We start from the raw sequence: 23,423 nt of genomic DNA on the forward strand, positions 1-23,423 counted from the left end.
CACGGGTAGCACGGGTACCCGACTGTCCGTGCACACCCCTAATATTTTTCAATTCCTCATCGTCGTCGTCGTTGTGATGCCGTACCTGTTGCCCTTGCGACTGCCACTGTCACCATTTCGTTTGTTGTGTATGACTACCACACACACACACACACACTCACGTTGCAGATCTTGAAGCTGTTGCGCGTGGCGTGGGAACGGCGTCTAATCTTCACAGTGGGCACGTCGAGCACCAGTGGTGCCAAGGACACGGTGACCTGGAACGAGATCCACCACAAGACCGAGTACAGCGTAAGTCGACGGCAATGATGGTGACGTCGGCACTTTGATTCACGGCATCATCACGTGCGGCGATGACGTCAACACATTGAATGTTGACGTCATCACTCTGATCCTGTCTATTGATCTGCATACAATGTTAGCAAGAGTACAGTTTTCCTATACAAAATCTCAATTGTGTAGAAATCTTTGATTTTTGATTAGCACAAAAGCTGTGTACATGTCCTGCTAGCTTCCACCCTACGCACGGTTACTTGCATCATACATGTGCACGCAGATTAAGAGTAGAGTAGAGTAGAGTAGAGTCATGTACCACCTACACTGCACTGTATGCATGTAACAGGGAGCATCTCATAAGTTCGCACTTTTTTTGTAAACGTAACGCATTTCGAATAGACTTTACCCCCCCCCCCCCCCCCCCCTACCTCCCCCCACTATTTGAAAATCTTATCGCACATTTTCAGTGTAGATCTACTGTACTGTACATGTCCATGCCATGGTATGCACAATCATGTACAATGACTTATGTTCATGTACATGGACATGGACGCTAGTGTCGAAGTGAATGACATACAGTACTACTAGTACATGTACCACATCTACTGAGTACAAGTAACTATTGGTTACAGTCTTAGTTCAATCAATGACATGTACACACACATAAACAGAGTTACTCCACAACGACTGTACTGTCAAAGCTGGCCAGGTGGCAGGTACACGGTTTGATCAGGCTGGTGTGACATTTGACACCTCTGAGTAGCCTGCATGCGTAGTGCAAGGGTTAGATCTACACCTAAAACACACCCATACCCTGCTGTCTGAAGCGGTCTAGCACAAGCACAGCACTGTATTGCACACGTACACATCCAGAAAATGTGCGAACTGTCATTTTTCTATCCGAAATGGGCGCTACCCCCCTACCCCCGTTTCGAAATGCGTTACGTTTAGAAACAAAATGCGAACTTATGAGATGCTCCCTTACTTGACTGCAAGCTGGGCATGGATAGAGCTATAGCCTGCAGGTATCGGATTTTCTTTTGCGAGTCTCGATGATTTTCGAGTAGCAGTAGATCGACTTTGCATAGCAAACTGCGAGGCGATACCGGATAAATTCATCCCTGGAAACAGTGCTGAGTGCATTCGTCTGTTTACCTTGTTCGCTGCTCTTTCTTTCTGCTGCCGTGGCGAAAGAAATTCAACCCACGAGTCCAAAGTAGTTTTGCGGTTCCTTTTCTATTACATCGTGCACGGCCGCACGAGTCCTGGCGCTGCTTTCGACACGTGGGTCGGATTCCTTCGCCCACGGCTGTAAATGGGCCCCTGTAGCAGAACGTACTCAAAAAGTCTGACTAGTGAAAAGCTGGCGAGAAGTACCGTTTGCTTCTTGGTGTGTGTGTGTGTACGTGGAGTCGTTTTTTGTGTCATTCTCTGTATCTGTGTGTGTGTGTGTGTCTGTCTGTGTGTGTTTACGTGTACATGTTTGACTCAACCACAGGGTAATGGCTCGGGACACGGATATCCGGATGCATCCTACTTTCATAACGTCACGGCAGAGCTCGCTGCGCAGGGTGTTACGGAGGCAGACTTGCAGGAGTGATGGCCTGTGTGTGTGTCTCAAAAGGCCAGAGTGAAAGTAAAAACACACGGAGATAATGGAAATGACTGGCTGATGCTGTTTAGCGTCATGGTGCATCAAAGACCTTGGAATGAGTCAAGTCTCTCTCTCTCTCTCTCTCCCCTCCTTCCCTCCCTCCCTCCCTCCCTCCCTCCCTCCCTCCTCCCTCCCTCCCTCCCTCCTCCCTCCCTCCCTCCCTCCCTCCCTCCCTCCCTCCCTCTCTCTCTCTCTCTCTCTCTCTCTCTCTCTCTTCTCTCTCTCTCTCTCTCTCTCTCTCTCTCTCTCTTTCTCTCTCTCTCTCTCTCTCTCTCTCTCTCTCTCTCCCTCTCTCTCTCTCTCCTGTTAATCTTGGCCACGTTGGTTGTCTTGACCTCTGTGCCTTGTCATCCTTCTCCACTGCAAGTGCCAAGTCCAGCACGTGTAAAACACCTCGTGCATCTGAGCCTGAGCTGCAGCCCGAACCTGAACATCCCTATTAGGGAAATGGTTTGCGTAGAGACAACGCAGAGAGCTGCTCAGCACCAGCCAGCAGTGTGAGTGTGAGCATTATCACCAGTGATCTCTGCTGCTGATGTTCTGCGCCGTGACTTCGTCTACCTGAGCCCTTCACTAACTGCTCCGCCAGACAACCTGACACAGGTGCTGTAGAGCTTCCCGATGTCTTTGTAGCCCGGAAAGAATACTATTGTGCCGTTTCATTGGAACCGTCCGGCATCAACGATTTTTTTCACGGGACTAAACAATTCAATCACCCCCTCCCTCTCCCCCCCCCCCCCCGCACCCCTGAGCAAAAAATGTATTGACTTGACATGTAGAAGGGATTGATGTTTCAGCTATCAATATCTTTAAAGTGGAACTTGCCTCGACCCAACCACCCGTAAACGAAACATTTTTTCGTGTCATGCAAAATATTGATATTAATTATGGACTACCCTTGATCGATTCTTTGTAGAACATGCCCCCCCCCCCCCCCCCCCCCCCAGAGTGTGCAACTCTCGCATACCCTACTGTCCCCGCAGAATTTCAAGTTGTTGTCATTTTTTTATAATGCAATTCTCCTTCGACCTCATAGAAGGGTACCCAGAGTTGCGCACTCTTGGGAGCTTATACCATCGGTAGTTGTCTACAGCTGTCTCATGCCTCACCAGTCCCATTTTAACTACTTTCTTTACCCTTTGCTCAGCTGCTTCTGTTACGCACGGACAAACGTTTCCAGCATTATCCCTACGCCGAGTTTTCTCCCACTATGGGCATGCACACATTTTTTTTTCTGGCTGCGGAAAGGTGGAACGTACTTCCACATGAATGCCGCCAAGCTGTATCTCTTCCTGAATTTGTATCACAGACCAATTCTTTCCTAGGGTTCCCTGTAGAATGGCTCAGTCTTTTGGGAGTTCCCTACAATCAAGAGTACAATACTGGTCATGTACTCTTGCTACAAGTAAACAATGTAACCTACTACTTGAGAACGGGTCTATTTGCAAAGCCGATTACGTGAAACCATGAAGCTCTTTTAAAGCCAAGGCTGCGTTCGTTTTTAGCTATACCTGGTAGAGTAGAGTAGAGTCACTCTACCCATAGACTAGAGGTAGACGGTAGAGGTAAGGGCACGAACTCTGTTCTACCGGATTTAGTAGTTTTTCACGATATGTACGTGAAATGTTTCTCTTCTGTATGGAGTTATGTGCAACTCCTTGATCTTGCTGGAAATACCGTAATTCTACCAACTAACTTCTACCGACTTTTTTACTCTTGGTACAGCCGGTAGAGGAAAGTAGAATCTACCCTTTTGAGTAGAAAAAAGAACACTTTTTTTTTTTTTTTAGGCATAGCAGAGAACAGATGGCGGGCGGGCCTGGTACATGAGTATGATCCAGTCTGTTCTCTGCTATGCCTCAAACTGTTTCTTTCCCGCTCTATCCAAACTGCTGCTACATCGACTGCTACGCATTGCTAAGTCTGGCATACGAGCCATCTTCCAACTCCCCAGAAGGACCCAGGGCCTGCTCTAGACATTCAACTCAGCCCGATCAGAGTGTACCTGGCGCATGCAGGCCAGCCGGGTCAAGCCGGGTCAGATCATCCTGCAGAAAAACAACCAGAAAGCCTGCTCAAAACGCAGGAAAACAGAAAGGCGAATTTATTACCGGAAATCGGAAATTTTAGAGAACAAGGCGAACTATCAAAGTCCGCAAACGTAGAAGGCAAACGACATTATGTGAAGAATGCAAAGCAGTAACATAATAGAGCACTGGGGGGGGGGGGGGGGGGGGGGCTGCAGCACCTTGTGGAGTGGCTGCTTGCTGCGACTGAATCACTTGCATGGCCAAGCCGACTGGCGCGGCATCTGCTGCACCATCTGCTGAAAGGCTTCAGCAGACTGGAGAACTGGTACCAACTTACTTCTACCGACTTGTTTTACTCTTGGTACAGCCGGTAGAGGAAAGTAGAATCTACCCTTTTGAGTAGAAAAAAAGAACACCTCTACCGAAAAAGTAGTTTCTACCCAAACATGTAGATCAAAAACGAACGCCCGGGGGGGGGGGGCAAAGCAAGAGACAAGTAAGTTCGACAACAAGGTTTTTGCACACTTTTTTACATCTGGTGTGAACTGACTTGAACCTAACGCGAACTTTGAACCCACAGACTTTAGGTCTGGAGATCAACAGTTCAAAGATTTGTGCGGCCGCGCGCGCAGATCAGTGAAGTCAGGAGAACCTCAGGTTTCATGACTGAGCTCCGATGTACATTATTTTGTAGAGTGGAGAGCACCCCGTGACCCAGATACTGTACACAGATCTTAGAGGAAACGAGACAGATCTCAAACTAAATTGTGGGAAAATTACTGGTTTTGGTGGCAGGCCGAGGGCCCAGTTGTGTCGTCATTCACGTCTGGAAGAAGGGTTCCGTGCCCGGTCTGGCGATTTTCGTTCCTGACCTCTGAGGATGGCGGAGGTTAGTCTGCTTTCAAATTTTAAATTGTTGGAAAACTCTGAACTTGCTGATATGACGTGAACTGAGGTACTCTAGATATAATTATGACGTCATGCTAGACTAATGTGTAAAGTAATACCGGGGTGAATTGTAAGAGTCCACTTAGCAGTAGCAATAATTCATCATGCATCATGCTTCAAGTCTGTGCTTTCCACTAAGCAAGAACATAGAAGTGTGGTGAATGCACATGTAGTGTTGTTGCTGCACCCGAACATCAGTTTTTTTTGATATGGTTCATAGCCTTTTTTCAGATTGTTGACTCAACGCAGTTTAAGTGGAGATACAACTCATCTCAGTTTCTTCCTCCGCGTCATTAAAATTGTCACTTCGCACATTGCAATGTTTGTGACTTGCTCGTCTCAGTCAGAGGGTCGGAATAGCTGTTCTCTGTGTTTGAACATTGGTGTGACCCTTCCTGCGCAATATCTACTTGTTGCAGAAGCCGTGGTGGCCTCGGAACTCTCTTCCGCACATTGCGCTCCACACTATTTCGCCCCAGAGAGCGTACATGTATTTTTTCGGGAATTCGTGCGGGCCCACATCGTTCGCAAGGGTATTTATCAAGACTGCAAGCTCGGGTATAAGAATCCTGGTATCTCTCCTGAATTCGAAATGCTGAAGTTGACGATGGCAAGAAAAAGTGTTCTCAAATTCCTAAAATGCGCTACGTGTGGCGCATGTTGCTTCCAAGATACTGCTGTCTGAAAACATCAATAACATCAGCGAAGCGCTTGCCAAGGAAAGAAGGTGCGGAACTGCTTAGGGCCGGGTTCCACTGCGGCTCCGCTGATCAGCGGCACTTGGCTGCATGCAGCGGAGCAGCGCGGTTCCACCGACACTCGCCATTCGCGGTACCGCGGTCGTGCTTCACGTTTTTTATGACGTTCTACCTGCCTGCGCGCGCGTGCGCGCGCGCGCGAAATCAATAAAAATCCTCGTCTTCTGGCCTACACAACGAAATATAATTTGAATTTTAAAATTCTTGCACTTGGGTCTTTTTCCCTCCCCCAGGGGACCAACCATGGTCAGTTTCTGGAAACTACCAGAGGTGAAAGAAAGTGATTAAATTTGGAAGGATTGGGATAACTTCACTTCAAATTGGTCCCCTGGGGGAGGGAAAAAGACCCAAGTGCCATCAGTATGTGTGGCACGTGTTGTGAGCTGCTTTTGGAGTGAAAGACTTTTCAGCGCCTTCTAGGTTCAGCCTGGTACCATAGCTCAGTGGTTAGAGCATTGCTCATGACAAGCAGGGTCCCAGGTTCGAGTCCTGGTGGGTCTGGCGTTTTTTTTCTCTTTTCAGGCAGTTCGCTTCCCCAACTGATCCTTTGAATTTGAAATTCTCCCAATCCTTTCAAATTTAATCACTTTCTTTCACCTCTGGTAGTTTCCAGAAACTGACCGTGGTTGGTCCCCTGGGGGAGGGAAAAAGACCCAAGTGCCATCAGTATGTGTGGCACGTGTTGTGAGCTGCCTTTGGAGTGAAAGACTTGTCAGCGCCTTCTAGGTTCAGCCTGGTCCCATAGCTCAGTGGTTAGAGCATTGCTCATAACAAGCAGGGTCCCAGGTTCGAGTCCTGGTGGGTCTGGCGTTTTTTTTCTCTTTTCAGGCAGTTCACTTCCCCAACTGATCCTTTGAATTATTATTATTATTATTTGTACATACGTAAGTTAGACCCTGAGCTTTGTGTTCAGAAGGAGAATGTGTTGTCTTTGCAGTTGTTTGGCACTGTTCGTCGTGAAGGTGCGAAATAGATCTCTTGATATTTCTCTCTTTTTCTTGTCACTACGTTTTTGTCACTTAGGGGTCGTCCGTAATTTTCGAAAAATTAAAAAATCCGTCCTCAGGCAGAAAGAGGGTGGGTGGTCAAGAGCGCTGGCGGAATTTAATTTTTTGATTTTTCGTACCTTTTTTTGTTTTTTTCAGTGACTTTTATACACTTGTTGCACTGACTGTACTGTGTATTCATGTGGTGTATATACGTGTATTGTAGGATCGATTGTCGCAAACACCAGTATGATGTAATTTGTAGGACATGCATGGCCGTCGGTAGACCTATAATAATAATAATAATAACTTTATTAGGATGACCTTTCAAAGGCTGACCGCCTATCGTGGGGTCCGTCGCATTGAACGATGCTGGTACGAGAGAGTACAGATTGGGAGGGGAGGGACTACTATGAACAGGGGTATGAACTACTAGCTTCTAGTACTTGACACAGGTGCAGTCAGTGAACACGGCCGGAGTGAAGAGTTCTTATTTTCGAGCTGGGCATTAGGAAAAATCAAAAAATTAATGAGAAAAAATGGGGGTGGGTGGGTGGGTCAGAGACAATTTTGCACGAGGACGGATTTTTTAATTTTTCGAAAATTACGGACGACCCCTTATTGGATTTGCATGCTGTTTTCTTGATTCTTCACATCTATTTTTTCGTGTCACTTCTACACATAATTGGAGTGATATAATATGTCTGAACTTCTTTTCCTTATGGTTGTAGTCTTTTAGCTTATTTCCATCATTCCCTGTAGTATTTTGACAAGAAGGGAACGAAAACGTTCAATACTTTGACACATGTCCTAATTGGCTGGTGGTGACTCTTGCGTAGATGCATGCGTAGATAATACATTTTTGTATTATTATTAAAAGTAGAAAGGAAAAGGACATATGGAAACGAGTTAAGAGTAACTCTCCACCATTGTAAATAGATACTATATACAGTCAGAAAGTGCAACAACTAGGCACAAAACTGACAGAGTACTGAGACATTCGACGTCCTGACACCTAGCTTCAACACATTCCCGTAGCGCTAACCGACAGCCTCCCAACTTTGAATGTTCAAGGTTATGGAAAGACCAAAGAGGGGAACTCGTTTCCATATGTCCTTTTCCTTTCTACTTTTATTATTGGCTCAATACCCGAGTTTCAAATTGTATTATTATTATTATTATTTTTAGAATTGCGATCAACAGAACGAGCTGAACCGACATTTTCACAAAGGCTTTTATTGTATTCAAAAAACGAGTGCATACGAAGGCAGTGAAGAACATGGAAGAAAGAAAAAATGTGATATGGAAGAAATGATGAACAAAAAATTGTACTTCGAACTAGTTTTCGCACAACACTCCTCAGGAAGCTACACTGTATACACTCGTTTTTTGAATACAATAAAAGCCTTTGTGAAAATGTCGGTTCAGCTCGTTCTGTTGATCGCAATTCTAAAACTATTGTCGCCTCGACGCCTATTTACATATTATTATTATTATTATTATTTGGAAAGGATTGGGAGAACTTCATATTCAAAGGATCAGTCGGGGAAGTGAACTGCCTGAAAAGAGAAAAAAACGCCAGACCCACCAGGACTCGAACCTGGGACCTTGCTTGTCATGAGCAATGCTCTAACCACTGAGCTATGGGACCAGGCTGAACCTAGAAGGCGCTGACAAGTTTTTCACTCCAAAGGCAGCTCACAACACGTGCCACACATACTGATGGCACTTGGGTCTTTTTCCCTCCCCCAGGGGACCAACCACGGTCAGTTTCTGGAAACTACCAGAGGTGAAAGAAAGTGATTAAATTTGGAAAGGATTGGGAGAACTTCATATTCAAAGGATCAGTCGGGGAAGTGAACTGCCTGAAAAGAGAAAAAAAAAACTTGTCAGCGCCTTCTAGGTTCAGCCTGGTCCCATAGCTCAGTGGTTAGAGCATTGCTCATGACAAGCAGGGTCCCAGGTTCGAGTCCTGGTGGGTCTGGCGTTTTTTCTCTTTTCAGGCAGTTCACTTCCCCGACTGATCCTTTGAATATGAAGTTCTCCCAATCCTTTCCAAATTATTATTATTATTGTTATGCTTGTTCGCGTTGACATCACCAAGCAAGCTTGGCTAGCCTTCGCATAAGCCAAATGAACAAAAGAAAGAAAAGAGGAACGAGCGAAGCCAATGAGAAGCACACACGCATTCAACTGCAGAGCTTGTTTGTTTGCTTATTTTATTTCACTTCACCAAGTGCACAGGCATTTCTGCCTTCTCACCAGGTCTGGAGACTTAGTAGGAATGTGAGAGAGAGAGACTTGCTGCTCCCCTTAACCATGCTTCTGGTGTTGTTGATGTGCATGTATTCCAGTGGATTCAGGCCTTCCAGTCTCAACTGTTGGTTGCGTTCCTTCTTCTACATGCGATAGTGGAAATCGAAACAGCCAGTAAGTGATCGCTGAAGGATACCTTGTCAAATACGATGCTAATGTACCTACTGCCAATCAGCTCTAGCGTGTCTTGGATGCCCACTCCAACAGCCTTCCAACTTGTAAGGTTTAAAGTACTTGTAACAGTTATATCATAACATAAGAGGTCAAGGTGAGCGCAACCAAGACAAGCACAAGCTGAAAGTCTCAGCTGTGAAGGACGTTGGCGGATGTACATGCATGTCGATGATGTTGTAAAGCGTCAGTAGAGTCGGTCAGTGTCGTGCAATGTTATCACATGAGCTGATTGTTTAGTAACTAGTGGTGTCAGTGGACATTATAGCATAACTTGCACTTCCTTGGTCCTTTTCTTTTCTCTAAATTTATCCTTTGCTCTCCATCCGAGTCCATACTTGTATAAACACTCCTTTTCAGGCTGCATTCACACACGGTACACATGTGGTGGAAATCCTCGTACAACCACGTAAACGCGTCATGTGTGAGCCATGAATGATGGGGAGTGATGGCATGGTCTGGGATGCTCTGCCGACCTTGGGTCTCGGCTTCATCACAACGAGGCGCCCCAATAGCGCCATGCACATTAAAAGGGGCCCGCGTGAGCAGATATCCATGGTGAGGCGCGGCAAATTTGAATTTTTGCTAGCCGCACGTAGGGTACGCTTATGCAGATGGTACACCTACCACTTCTTTTGACTTGCCTGAAAACGAAGCTCAAGTTTGTTTTGAAGCCAGGCCATCTTTAAATCCGATCTCTCTCCCTCTCTCTTTCTCTCTCTGTCTCTGTCTCTGTTTCTTTCTCTGTATCTGTCTCTGTCTCCCTCCATCTCTTCTTCACACACTCTCTCCCTCTCTCTCTCTCTCTTCTCTCTCTCTCTCTCTCTCTCTCTCTCTCTCTCTCTCTCTCTCTCTCTCTCTCTCTCTCTCTCTCTCTCTCTCTCTCTCTCTCTCTCTTTCTCTCTCTCTCTTTCTCTCTCTCTTTCTCTCTCTCTCTCTCTCTCTCTCTCTCTCTCTCTCTCTCTCTCTCTCTCTCTCTCTTTCTCTCTCTCTTTCTCTCTCTCTCTCTCTCTCTTTGTCGCTTTCACTCTCTTTCCCTCGTTGCAGATGTGAGCTGTGAAACCAGTCCTCACCATTGCTCGTCAAACAGCCGGTGTTTGGCGCAAACTCATGGTCTCACATGTCAGTGTGAACATGGTTTCTCTGGACCAACATGCACAAGTGAGTGACAACAAGAGTACATAACCCCCCCCCAGAGTGTGCAACGCCTGATCCAGCTCTGCATAGGGTCTTGGTCGAGCGTACTGTAGAACGGTTAATTTTAGCGACTATTAATTTTTGCGTTTTCCCATTGTCAACCGGTTAGCGACGTTTTATTTTAGCGATTTGCAGCGATTTTACTCATGGTAGGGATTTCAGTCACGTGATCTGCGGGGGCAAAAGTACCTTGACACGCATGCATGCTTTTTGAATGCCAGGCATGGCACAGCTCAGCGCGGGGTCTTCGGTGTAGATTTTAGGTAGGGAAAGTGAGTTTATCGCTATTTTTATTGGCGCACCGTTGAAGAGTAGGTTTCAAGCTTTCGTTTGGTGCCTCACACGGCGAATTCGTGCCGATATTACGCATCTCGATAGATTCTTGTAGATTTCAAAGTCGCTTTTGAGGTGTTTGCCTTGGTTCCACGCTCAAGCGGCAGTCAGAATCAGATTTTACGGCATCGATTTAGTCTAGGTAGGTTCCTTCAGACGGCATGAAGGGTCGCGCTCGGTCGCGGAAATTGTTTTGAAGTTGAACGCCATGACACAGTATGGAGGTGGAGAAGAAAGACGATTAACTTCCGTCTTCCTCTGTGTTCATGGTGTTGTCCCAGGCAGTTGAGGAATGGCCTAGTAGTAGTTGAACTCTCGTTGAGGGCGAGAAGCAAAAATGATACCAAGTAGAGTTAGCATAATTTGATTTTGCTAGTTGCAGTCGTGGATGGAAAGGATTTCGAGACGATGTGAAAATTGCCAGGAACAAAATCGGGCGTATCAGAGAGTGGAGAAAAAATTTGCTGAAGAACAAGGCAAGTGACGACCTCAGTGAATTACTAAGTCATCCTTTTGAACTGCCTCTCAATCAAATTGTAAAGCAGATAACCACACACTGAACGAAAAATCGTATATTGTGTCTGATTCTTGTCCAAGAAAGAAACATTGAACTGCAAGGAAAATTGTAGGCTGCAGGGATTGCAAATTGCATGAATTGTATAAGTTTGGAAAATTATATCAGTGTTATTAAATTTCCACACCTGAGCAGTCGTACGTGCTGAGGTGTGGACATTTGCAACAGTTCATGTCCATGCTGGACCAGCCGTTGATGTCAGTGCTGAAGCAACAGTTGATGTTGATGCCGGCGCAGCAAATGATGGCGCTTTGGAGCCCGCACCCGGCATAGCAGGTCTTGACCCTGTGTGTGGCACCAGACTTGATCTTCCATGTGTCATACAGGTGCGTGGTTGTTCCAGGCTGTTTTTTACTGAACTTATCTCTTATAAATACTCGCCGCTGGCTGGCTTCTGTGTACAATACTCAATAGCCTCTAGTACGGTCGTTGTGCGGCTAATGTGCGTCTCTGACTCGTTGCAGCCGAAAACGGGCACTGTGTGACATCAGAGCTTGCTGTCTGCTCCTCTAGTTTCCCACATGCATACTTTATAACTTAAATGTTGCGTTTGCCGTATTTCTGTCATATTCCACCTATTACCATGTTGAATTATGCGTGAAATATACTGTTGCTAGGGCCGTTGCTAAGGACGCCATTGTTGCGGTCATTTGGAATTTTGAAAAAAAACTTTTATCTTCTGTTCCGTCACAGCCAGGGCCATCCTTGATCCAAGTTTGGCCACGATCGGATGAAGTTTATTTGCTGCTATGGTGTTGCTAGGGAGTATGGGAATTCCATTTTGTGCCATCCTGCAGATCCAATTTGTATGTGTGTTCATCAAGGTTGGTGCGCTATGTTTGAATGCTCATAACTTTGGAAATACTGCTTGGATTCCGTTCAAATTTTCTGTAGACAGTCCTTACACATAGATGCTTCAGAAAAACTTGTTAGTTGGAGCAAAGCGCTGCTCAGAAAAAACCGCCTGAAATCCCTACTCATGGATCAACAGTGCACTACTAATGTCTCAAAGGATTAGCGACTTGAAACATTAGTGAAAATGAGTCGATCGCTAAATTCGCTAGGGTTTTTACGTCGATAAAATTACCCGTTCTACAGTAATCGGATCTTTGCGTCATAATACCGTACACATCTGAGTGGAACCCGGGGAGTCCCGGGCACTCTCGGATCATAAACAACGGTACCCTGCCTCGAGACCGGCCTTGCACTGGTGTGGAGTGTACGCATGACATCAGAAGATCCGATTACGCTCGACCAAGACCCTTATGCAGAGCTGGATCAGGCGTTGCACACTCTGGGGGGTTATGTACTCTTGTTGACAATCCATCCATGATGCATGCTTGTTGCCATGACAATGTCTACTGGTAAGCTCTCCGCATCACAACAAGGACAGTCACTCATCATGCCTGACTAACATCATAATTATTTCGTTGGATTGATTGTTTCAGTCTGGTTGGCATGACGCTTTCCTCTAGGAAGTTTGCAATGCAGCATGAGTTCGTGCCACCTGCTGGTGTGTCACCAGAGAAAATGTATGTTGCCATCGCAATTGACCTTGCTGGAGTTGTATCAAGAGTACATGAAAACCAGAGTGTGCAGCTTGGGGCTTTTCTGCTATGGGTGTCTGTCACTGCGGAATTCCGTGATTAGATCATATTAATTTTGGTGCAGATCTGAGGCAGGAAATGGCGTAGTGCGTACAACTGAGCTGCAGTTGTGCAGAAAGAAACCTGCTTGAATCCTGCTTGTACGCACTACATCACTAAAATGATGTAATCACGGAAATCCGCCGTGACAGCAACCCATCCGAGCTGCACACTCCGGTTTTCATGCACTCTTGGTTTGTATTGACACTTGCTTTGCCACAGTCCTAAGGTCGCTGTCCATGTCCAGTTTGTGCATTGTCATAGGACATGTCTCCATGTCAGCTTAGTGTACCTCTACATTCAGTTTATGACATCCGTCAAATGGTGTATGTTTTTTTGTAAAAAAAAAACTAAAAAAACAAAAAAAACATTAGGGCAAGCTAGTTTGCTGGTCCTCGTCGGACAATGCACGTACGGCAGTTTATGACAGATAAACATGAGAAATTGTGTATCAGAGTACAGTACGGATCGGCTATAGCGTTGGTGTTTGATTTTCGTGAAAATATCACTATAGGCGATATATTACCATAGGCGATATGCATACTTAGGTATGCCTGACAAATGCGTGTATGGTGTCATTCGAATCAGTGCAGCGTGCAGAAGCGTGCTGTGCATGTGACTGTGCAATACACTCAGTGCAGAGCTACTACCTGCGGAAACAAAAACTTCGTGACTTTTTGACATGCATTTTCAAGGAGTTGCTGTACTCAACAAATGTGTTCTTTTGGAAGAGAAACACTTCAACACATTCAATCGACATATCAACAATATTTACAGGATTGGTTAATGGAAGTAGAGTCTCAGTCTGGGTCGCCATCGCTCGACTCATCACCGCTAAAACCGTTCCAAGTGGCAGGTCGATCGACGCGTGATGTCGTATGTCACGGAGAAGCTTCTCCGCGTCCCTGATCGTCTTCGCTGTTACCTGAATGCCTTGACCAACATCTTGGCGGAGACTACGGTAGCGCTTCAGTGCTGGTACTCATTACTGCCTCCGATCTCGTTTGAGGATCCCCCGAAACACCAAGCACAGCCAACGCCAAACATTTCGAGTTTTCTCCGAGGGATATCATAGTCGTACCAGCGCTTCCTGGCTGCCGCGATCAAATCTCGCCATGTACGATGTATACTTTTTTATGATCATCACTAGAGCCGATGAAAAATGTATGCAATAAGATCATTTTGACAAAGAAATCGTATCATTTTAGCCAATATTACTATAGCCGAACCGATATGTATAGAAAGGGTGGTTTACGAAAATGAATTTGAGAATACGATCACTATAAGAGGTATATTACTATAGGCGACAACCCTATAGCCGATCCGCACTGTACACAGGTCTCTTGTGTCTTTATCAGCCCGCTGAACAGTGAATTCATTTCTCTGTGGAAGTGTTCCTTACCCCAAGTTCCGGGTTCCATTCTGTTGTGTGAAGGTTTCAATCCCCTGTGCAAGGGTTCCATACCCCTGTGTAAGGGTTTCATTCCCTGTGTAAGGTTTCACTCCCCTGCTTAAGGGTTTCATTCCCCTGTGTAATAGTTCCATACCCCTGTGTAAGGGTTTCATACCCCTGTGTGAGGGTTTCATTCCCCTGTGTAAGGGTTTCATACCCCTGTGTAATGGCTCCATACCCCTGTGTAATGGCTCCATACCCCTGTGTAATGGCTCCATATCCCTGCATAAGGGTTCCATCCCCCGGGTGTAAGGATTCCATCCCCCGGGTGTAAGGGTTCCATCCACCGGGCGTAAGGGTTCCATATACCCCTGTGTAAGGGCCTTGTCTGGATAAGGACTCCATTCACCTGCACAAGGGTTCCATTCCCCTGTGCAATGTTGCGGTCACTTGTGCAAGGGTTGCATTCCCCTGCAATAGGTTTCATTCCCCTTACACCGGCTCAGTGCAACTATCGGTGGACTGGTTGGCGACTTTCTTGTCTTTGTTGAAAGACCAAACACGGATGCTGAAATACAGAATTTATTGATTTTCTAGGTTCAACCTGGTCCCATAGCTCAGATGGTTAGAGCATCGCTCATGACAAGCAGGGTCCCGGGTTCGAGTCTTGTGAGTCTAGCATTTTTGTAATCTTTTTCTCTGGCAGTTCACTTCCGCAACTAATCCGTTTTTGAATTTGAAGTTCTCCCAATACTTTCAAAAATTCATTGATTGCCTTGCCCATTTCTGGTGTGTTCCGTACTTTTTCTAGGTTGGCATGGCAACTCTGACCAGTGTCAGGGTAACGAGTACATTGTGGTGTTGCCAGGCTACTCGGTGTACGCCGAGAAGAGAACGGCAGAGCAGGCGACGGCGGAATGCTCCGCTTACGGACTCTACTTGCCGCCGAGCAAAAGCGTGTGTCTCCTCTCCGCACTTGCTGTCTTCGCTCGAAAAGGCAATCATGAAAGATTCTTCATGAACAGTGGCAGGACTCTGGTTGACTATCAAGGTGAAACCAGCATACCTGGTTCACTAGACAAAGGACGGTTTGTCTGTTCTGGTAAGTGGCAATGAATCAATGGTCGGTGGACGATTGCAATGATGTGATTGTACTTGTGTGTGTGTGTGTGTGTGTTTGTGTGTGTGTGTATGTGTGTGTGTGTGTGTGTGTGTGTGTTTGAGCGCGTGTGTGTGTGTGTGTGTGTGTGTGTGTGTTTGAGTGTGTGTGTGTGTGTGTGTGTGTGTGTGTGTGTTTGAGTGTGTGAGTGTGGGTGTGTGTGTGTGTGTGTGTATGTGTGTGTGTGTGTTTGAGTGTGTGTGTGTCTGACACTGCGTATTTGTGCATGCACACATGTCCAAGAGGCGAGACCAAGGTAACCAGACCAAGGACGGCTTACTCATCGCTCTCAATCCCGAACCAAACTAGCACTATGCATGCACCATACTCGCTTCACTAGCACTGTGACACAGACGGAGCCAGATTCTTACACTCTTTGACAACGCGTATTCTGGCATGCACCACATACCATACATGTCACACATTACACCATACTTACATATTCACCTGTATTTATAAATTCTCCACAGGCCTTAGCCTGAATCGAGGGAGTCTCCGTCAACAGCTTATGAAGAGAAGTTGAGGAGAAAAATAAAAATAGGAAATAGAATGATGGGGGCATTTACAGCAATGCATGCTAAGTCATGTTAACATTCTACTCCCCATGCCAGAGTGTAGAGTAGACACACACGTGTGCAGGACGCGACACACCAAAAGACAAGAGAGTGCGTTTGGAAGAATGAGAATGTCGGGCAGAGTAGCTGGCCTCAATTGAGTGCGCGTTAACGAATCGTGCGGTCGGCCTACCGAGGGCAGGAGCTGTATAAGACCAAGTGGGTCAGCCTGCACTGAGCAGGAGCGGTTTGTGACCCATGCGAGTTGGTGGGTCGGCCTGCGTTGAGCAGGAGCGGTTTATGACCCATGTGAGTTTAATAGTAGTGCGCGAGAGGCCAGTTACAGAGGGAGTGCCTGCATCCGTGCGTTTCAAAATATGTGGAGTGTAGTGTAAGAGTAAGAAATGGGATGAGGAGGGTGGGTCAGAATTTGAAAGCTGACTGCAGGCAAGGAAACTGGAAAGACAGCAAGCTCTGTTGTGTGCACAGGAAATCTGCGCATGGGCAGAGCATGGGCATGTGATGTCTATGATACACAGCAGTATGTAGAGAGAGAGAGAGAGACAGAGCAAGATTGTGCACACAGGTAAGGAGGGTCATACAACCCGGTATAAAGGCCAACAGCGAAGCAATGGTACGTGACTGCTAACAACGGTTAACTCCTACGTTAACCAAACGTTTATGTTTTGTTCTGTGTTTTACTTCGCCAGAGAACAACTTTCAGGCACTGCTACTGCTGCCTTTCTTGCTGTGGATCAGTGTGGTGGGGAGGGCGTAGAAAATTGGAAAAAAGAAAGGAACGGGATTATTTGACTAAAAGAAGTCACTTTTAGCCGCTGTATGGTGTAGACCTGGCTAGAATCAGTGGAGATCAATTCATCAGCCTTGCAAGCTGTTGAATGATGTCATTAAAAAACAAGTCTAGCCACGTCAAGGAAAAGCTTCCTGCATGGCTATCATTCAGGAATGGACCATTTGACGTAAAATTTTGTATCACGTCATAAATAGCATGCTGCCTCTATTGATTTATGAGCAGCACTCTCAACACTTTTAAAATGGTTCCTCTGATTTTCTTTTTCAATCATCCATGTGTTTACTCTCTTCTTGCGCAGTGGGTCATTTTGCACTCTTTTCCTTCCAATCCTCTTTTTCTGCCGGCAGCTGACATCTCCAAAAAGAAAATCGTCTCTACCATCTGTAATGATGTAATGTACTATGTTCCCAGAATGGCCTCTTCAACTTTGCCATCTGCCACACAATGGACCACTGCTAATACAGCTTGCCAAGGTGGTCTTGTAGTGGCTTCCGAGTTGTCACCATGTGGTATTTCGTTTGCGAAAAAAGTGAACACTTTGTTTGGAGTGGATGCATCTGAGATCTGGTCATCTCAGCGGGATGTGTCCATCGATCTCGCAGCTTTTGTTGGAGAGACACCAACTACACAAAGTAACTCTTCATCTAGTGTTACTTTCCTACCACTGTGTCAAGGTGAGATATGACTGTGTGTGTTTGTGTGTGTGTGTGTGAATGTGTGTGTGTGTATGTGAGTGTGTGAAAGTGTGTGTGTGTGTGTGTGTGTGTGTGTGTGTGTGTGTGTGTGTGCGTGTGTGTGCGTGTGTGTGCGTGTGTGTGTGTGTGTGTGTGTGTGTGTGTGTGTGTGTGTGTGTGTGTGAATCCCTACTTTTTGGTCTTTTCATTACATCATAGCTGTGTGGTGTAGACCAGGCTGAGTAGTGGCGGTCAGTTCTTCAGCCTTGCAAGCTGTTGATTGGTGCAATCTCAGCACAAGTTGCTATGGTTTCTTCTGTAGCTGTCACAATTAGCTGTCACAATTTGTGACAGCTACAGAAGAAACCATAGCAACCTTCGGACCCCTCCAGAAGGTATTCAATAACAGGTCTCTGTCCCTCTCCAGTAAACGGCACCTATACATGGCCTGTGTTTCATCAATATTTCTGTATGGCGGGGAGTGTTGGACCCCACTCCAACGGGATATCAGAAGTTTGGATAAATTCTACCACCAATGCATCCCGACCGTCCTCCGCATCTCCAAGCCTCGTCAGTTGTCCGCGCAGCTGTTATCCACAGACCTGCGGAAATGTTGGGGAGACCCAGTGCTGATATCTTTAATATTGTACACTCCTCCGCAATCGGAGTTTGGAATGGACTGGCCACGGTGCCCGCATGGATGAGGTTAGCACCCCCCCCCCCCTCCAACTCCTCTTTGGGTGGCTACCTGCACCACGGCCTTTTTGCGGTCCCCGTCGACGGCGGAAAGACACGGTGACGACCGACCTCAAGTTTGCACTGCAGCATCCAACTCAGTGGTTCAACCTTGCTCAGGACCGCCAGCAGAGGAGGGAAGGGAAGTGCGGGTTGCCCCTCAGTCGAGCTCCACCATGCCCAAGTATGTGCATTGCGCAGTGTGTGACCTGAACGTCTCACTGGTTTCCGATAGGATGCGGCACAAATGCACCAGTCAGAGACAGCTTCCCACCGAGCTCCAGAGCGTTGCAGTGCCAGACTGCCTGCCAGAGGTTGGGGTTGTGTCTATTTGAATTCACAAACCGAACGGACTGAACATGTCCAATGACAAGGAAGCGAATGAAGTCCAAGAAACCCAACAGGTTGTTCCGTAGCAAGGGTGGGTGCTCTGTCCATCGATGCCAGCCAGTCACGAGTTCTCCTACACCAACAGTCAGTCTGTCTGTGACACTTTGAGCTTGTTGCTCGCAGCAACAACTATAGGCCCGTATCCTTACTGTGCATAATCTCGAAACTCTTGGAAACTCTAGTAAACAGACACATCGTAAACTATTTTGAGGACCACCATCTGCTCACGTCGCACCAGTTTGGATTTCGCAGAGGCCTCGGCACATCAGACGCTTTGCAAGCTCTCCAAACTGCCTGGGCAAGCGCTGTGGGCTGTGGAGGGGCGGCTCGTATCCATGCTGTGGACATCGCAGGAGCGTTTGACCGTGTCTCACATGTCGGCCTCCTCCACAAGGTGCGCAGCCTAGGCATCGATGGTCCGCTCCAGAGAAGGCTTGGCTCGTACCTGGACACCCGTTCCTTACAGTGCCTTGTTGGAGGGCGTACCTCAGCTTCGTATACGACCTCTGCTGGAGTCCCCCAGGGAAGCATTCTTGGTCCAACGCTTTTCCTGGCGTACGTCAACGACGCGCCAGACGTTCTTGCTGACGGCGCCAGCTTGGAGGCCTATGCTGATGACACAACCTTATACAGCTTAGTCACCTCCCAGCAGACCCCGGAAGTCGCAGCGCAGTCACTGCAGGTGTCCGTTGACCGACTGCACGAGTGGGGCCGTACGTGGAAGTGACTTTTGAACCAACTAAATCCCAGGCCATGACAGCCACCCTCAGACGTGCCGGCTTAGATCTCCCCCCACACCTGTTTGGTGGCACACTGGTGCCCGAGACAACCAGCATCACCCTCCTTGGTGTGAAGGTGGACGCCAAGTTGACCTTTGGCGATCACCTACGCTCCGTAGCCACCCGTGCACGCCAACGGCTTGGGGTCCTAAACAGAGCCGCCCACATCCTCACCCCCGCCGGCCGGACGACAGTGTATAAGGCGTTCGTACGACCAGTCATGGAGTATGCGCCTCTTGTATGGATGGGAGCTGCGCAGAGTCACCTCCAGCGTCTGAACAATGTTCAGCGCCGCGTGCTTCATGCTATTGGCCCTGGGGCACACCTACCCAGCCTGGCCATCCGCCGCACTGTTGCCTCGCTTGCCTGCCTGTACAAGCTGCACTACTTGCCTGGTCCACCGCAGCTGCTCTCTGTGTTGCCACCACGCCATATCACCTCTGCCAACCCCAGAACCCGCAGCGAGCACGGTAGTGTCAGTGGCCATGACCACCAGCTCCAACACCAGCTGCCTGCATCTGCCCGCTTGCGCTGAAGCGCTCGTTCCCACACTGCAGCATCAGCAATTGGAGCTCCCTCCCTGCCGCTCTCCTGTCCCAGCCTCCCCACAGCAAGAGAATGCAATCATTCAAAACGAACGTTTATCGCCATCTTCGCAGCACAAACTGGCTCTGGGCAGTCGATTCCCTATGAATACAGGTAGACTCCCTCTAATTCGAATACGGTATAATTCGAACATTCCGTGTAATTCGAACTTTTTCGTCGTACCGATCTTCTGCAAGTCACTTCAAGTCAAAATCGAATGCATAATTCGAAGTACGAAAAGTGCGCCGGTTGGATAATTCGAACCCAGTCTTCGTACAGAAGAGCTGTTTACAGTACATTGGCTATGTCCTTTGAACGCTTATTTCGAAGTGAGATTGAGTTGCAATCCTTGTAATTCGAAGTTCATTCTTTTCTCCTTCTCTAGCCAAGAGTAGCTCAAAAATCGATCGATGGTCCGCTGCAGGATCGACTATAGCGTTCAAGAAACCCACCTTCTCTCGAAATTTGATTCAAGCCCGTGCGAGGCAAATTGCAAAGGTTTGATTGAAGACGACTTCTTCCTGGTGGCTGACTCTCTTCGCGGATCTCGATGGCCTTTCTTACCGCGCCAGCTCGTGCGCGGAGATGTTGGCGCACAACAACACTATTGTCGTAAATATTGTCTATGCCTTTGCTCCACTTCCGTTCTTCAGAACGACGTGCTGCTGTCCAACGGCCTTTCATGACGCCGATTAGGCAGCGCAGTTCTTTTCCGTTGAAATTGTTTCAGGAAAGCTGCAGTGACTGACAACTTCTTCACTAGAAGACCCGTACCTATGTTTCATTGATGCAAATAAAAATGTGCAAAAAATATTCAGTAAGCGATTTCAAGCATTTTGACATACATATCAGTGCATGGGGCTGCATTTGGATAATTAGAAGTTCTGGATAATTCGAAGTCAGGGCCTGGCAATTTGAGGTTCGAATTAAAGGGAGTCTACCTGTAGTATGATGCTATGATAGCTTCTCCCCACACTCACTCGTGTTAAGCCTTGGGTTTTGCGGGTTTTTCGCATCTTTCTGACCTGTACAGCTCTATCTTCTTTTTTCCTTGTTTTGGTGCGTGTTTTTGGGCGTGACGCCGAGACCTCAGGCCGGCAGAGTTATCAATGCCCCACCGTCACTGCTGCGTCTAGGCACAGCGCCTCCTCATTACTTGTCAGTTTGTCCTAGTCTCCGTGAAATTGTCTTTCCTTATTCTTTTCGAGCTGGTTATGTGAACATAGTAAAAAAAAAAAACGCCCAACATGCCAGCGATGCTTCCGTTCTGCGACCGGGTTCTACTCAGTGGAGAATATTGTCACTGGGCCAAAATCTGGACTCGATTGTTTAAAGTAACATCATCTTTTCGACTTGTCGTTTTCTCTTGTCTTTGGTGGTGTGTTGCAGAATCTTGGTGTAGCCAACCCACACTTTTAAATGGCCAGGCAACAGTCACTTCTCGGATAGCACAATTCAAGTGCAGCAGTGGGTTTAGATTGGTTGGCTTGCCATTTTCGGTGTGTGCCAATCAGACATGGATGTTCAAGAGAGCATGTATCCGTGAGTAGAAAAACAAAAGATTTTGTAGTGGATGCATTTCATCAAAATAGATATGTACGAACATTGGCAGACTTTGTGTGTGTGTGGGGGGGGGGGGGTATGACCACCAGACCTCGAACCCAGGCACCCTAATGACCAGTGTTGCTCTAGCACTAGGCCATGTTGTAGTCCCTAGACCAACAGCAACCATTTCCTTCAGACTGATCATAACAATGTGTTAAGGCCAAAACAAATAATGACCTTGTTTCCGGTCGCCCGACCGAGCCACTTTTTCCCAAATTCTGAAATTTTTTTTGGTCCCAAATGTATACAAACGGTGGCAATGCCATGTGTGCAAGTGCACTCAACGAGTCATAACTCAGTCAAATCTCAACCGAATTCCACAATCGAAACACCTACAAGGTAGCAGAGATTTTCAGCTGTCGGCTCGAAAACCTATGGGGTCGATACGAGCTAGAATAACGGAGCTGAAAGGACTCGAACTGTTTGCTTGATTTCTCAGGATGTACGAAAACAGGAATACACCACATGCTGTACAAGAACAGTGAGTCAGTCAACTGTTACTTTGACATTGATCCTTGCCATGATATTATGTACAATGTACATGTGTATGTTGGTGCTCTTGTCCATCAATACCACAACGATTGAGGAACCAAAAAAAGTATTCAAAAAAAGTTTCATTCCGGCCGACCGAGTCTCCTTTTTGAGGGGTTGCCGACCGGAAACAAGCCTAATTTTTGTTTTGGCCTAATATAGATAGTAAACATAATGATGCAATGGCCCACATTCACACCGCGGCAAGGCAGGAATCCTAGCATCTAGGGAGATGGCATGACACTGCAGCACTTGGTATGATGTGTGTTTCGACCCCGGGTTTAGAAGTTCCACATGATCCGTGCTCTACGCAGCTTGAAAACGCCGTGTCACGCCTATGACCTTCTGATCTCTAGAGCGGCCCAGTCTAGCTACACCGTGTGCCAGCATGCAAACAATGTAAATCAGGGCTGTCCCGAGGGAGACTTGAACGCACAGTCCTGGAGCGAAACCTTCATTTTAGGGGTTGTCGCAAAAGTTTTCTGTCATCCCTGAAACGAACATCGTTCATTTCGTACTTGGACCCCTCCCTCCCTCTGAAACGAACAAAGCTTGCTATGCAGAACGACGAAAATCGCATGCATGTACATGTCATATGTACAGTGTTGGTTGACTTGCTATTTTGGCTCCCACTCCCTCCCCCCCCCCCCCCCCAATGAATCATGTTCGTTTCAGGGACGACAAAAACTTTTGCGACGACCCTTAGGCTTTAAAGTTGCCAGTGTGGCTGTCGTCCTTTATGCTAGGACTTCCTGCTGTAAGCTAAACACATGCAACTGCAGAATCTATGCACCATCAAGTCAGTTGCCAAAAAGAACCAAAATTTCCTTCAACAAGTTTAAGAAAGGCCATAGCGATAACTGTTTTATTGAACTGATTCTAAGCGCATGTTTAATTGTGCGAATGCGTGGGCCCCGGACCCGGATTCACCAAATTCGTACATGTTCGATTGTACGAATCCGGATCCCGGCCCCACGGAATCGGATCCAGTCAACCAACCCCACAGAGCCGGATTCGGCGGATTCGATGGATTCATTTGCATCGTATCTACTCAAAACTCGAAATATGCGTACACCAGGTCCAGAGTTCACTGTAATGCGTACAGATCGAATAGTATGGGATGAGCTGTAGTAACTCGGTTGCTAAGGTCTTGAAATGGATTATCAGGTGTGCCAAGAGTACATGAAAACGGTGTTTTTTTGTTTTTGTTTTTGTTTTTCTTTTGTTTTTGTAACTCGGGTATTGAGCCAATAATAAATGTAGAAAAGAAAACTCTGTCAGTTTTGTGCCTAGTTGTTGCACTTTCTGACTGTAT

The 23,423-nt window shown here is 47.0% G+C and overlaps 2 protein-coding genes across 2 annotated transcripts in view; both read left to right on the plus strand.

The window, feature by feature from the left end:
- The window catches only part of LOC135828009 (probable E3 ubiquitin-protein ligase DTX2), a 14,822-nt gene extending 12,776 nt beyond the window's left edge, over nucleotides 1–2,046 (plus strand). Inside the window, exons 10-11 of the mRNA XM_065340446.1 lie at nucleotides 169–291; nucleotides 1,775–2,046. Coding sequence (XP_065196518.1) covers nucleotides 169–291; nucleotides 1,775–1,876 — 225 coding nt within the window. The 3' untranslated portion in view covers nucleotides 1,877–2,046. The remainder of the gene's footprint in view (nucleotides 1–168; nucleotides 292–1,774) is intronic.
- Nucleotides 2,047–4,668: 2,622 nt separating this feature from the next.
- Nucleotides 4,669–23,423, plus strand: part of LOC135828548 (uncharacterized) — a gene marked incomplete at its 3' end in the record, with an annotated part of 29,053 nt that continues 10,298 nt past the window's right edge. The window contains 6 exon segments of the mRNA XM_065340988.1: nucleotides 4,669–4,849; nucleotides 9,007–9,082; nucleotides 10,187–10,300; nucleotides 15,094–15,384; nucleotides 17,157–17,483; nucleotides 21,362–21,514. Of these exon segments, the coding sequence (XP_065197060.1) occupies nucleotides 4,841–4,849; nucleotides 9,007–9,082; nucleotides 10,187–10,300; nucleotides 15,094–15,384; nucleotides 17,157–17,483; nucleotides 21,362–21,514 (970 nt within the window).

This window comes from Sycon ciliatum, chromosome 12, assembly GCF_964019385.1.
Source record: "Sycon ciliatum chromosome 12, ocSycCili1.1, whole genome shotgun sequence".
NCBI lineage: Eukaryota > Metazoa > Porifera > Calcarea > Leucosolenida > Sycettidae > Sycon > Sycon ciliatum.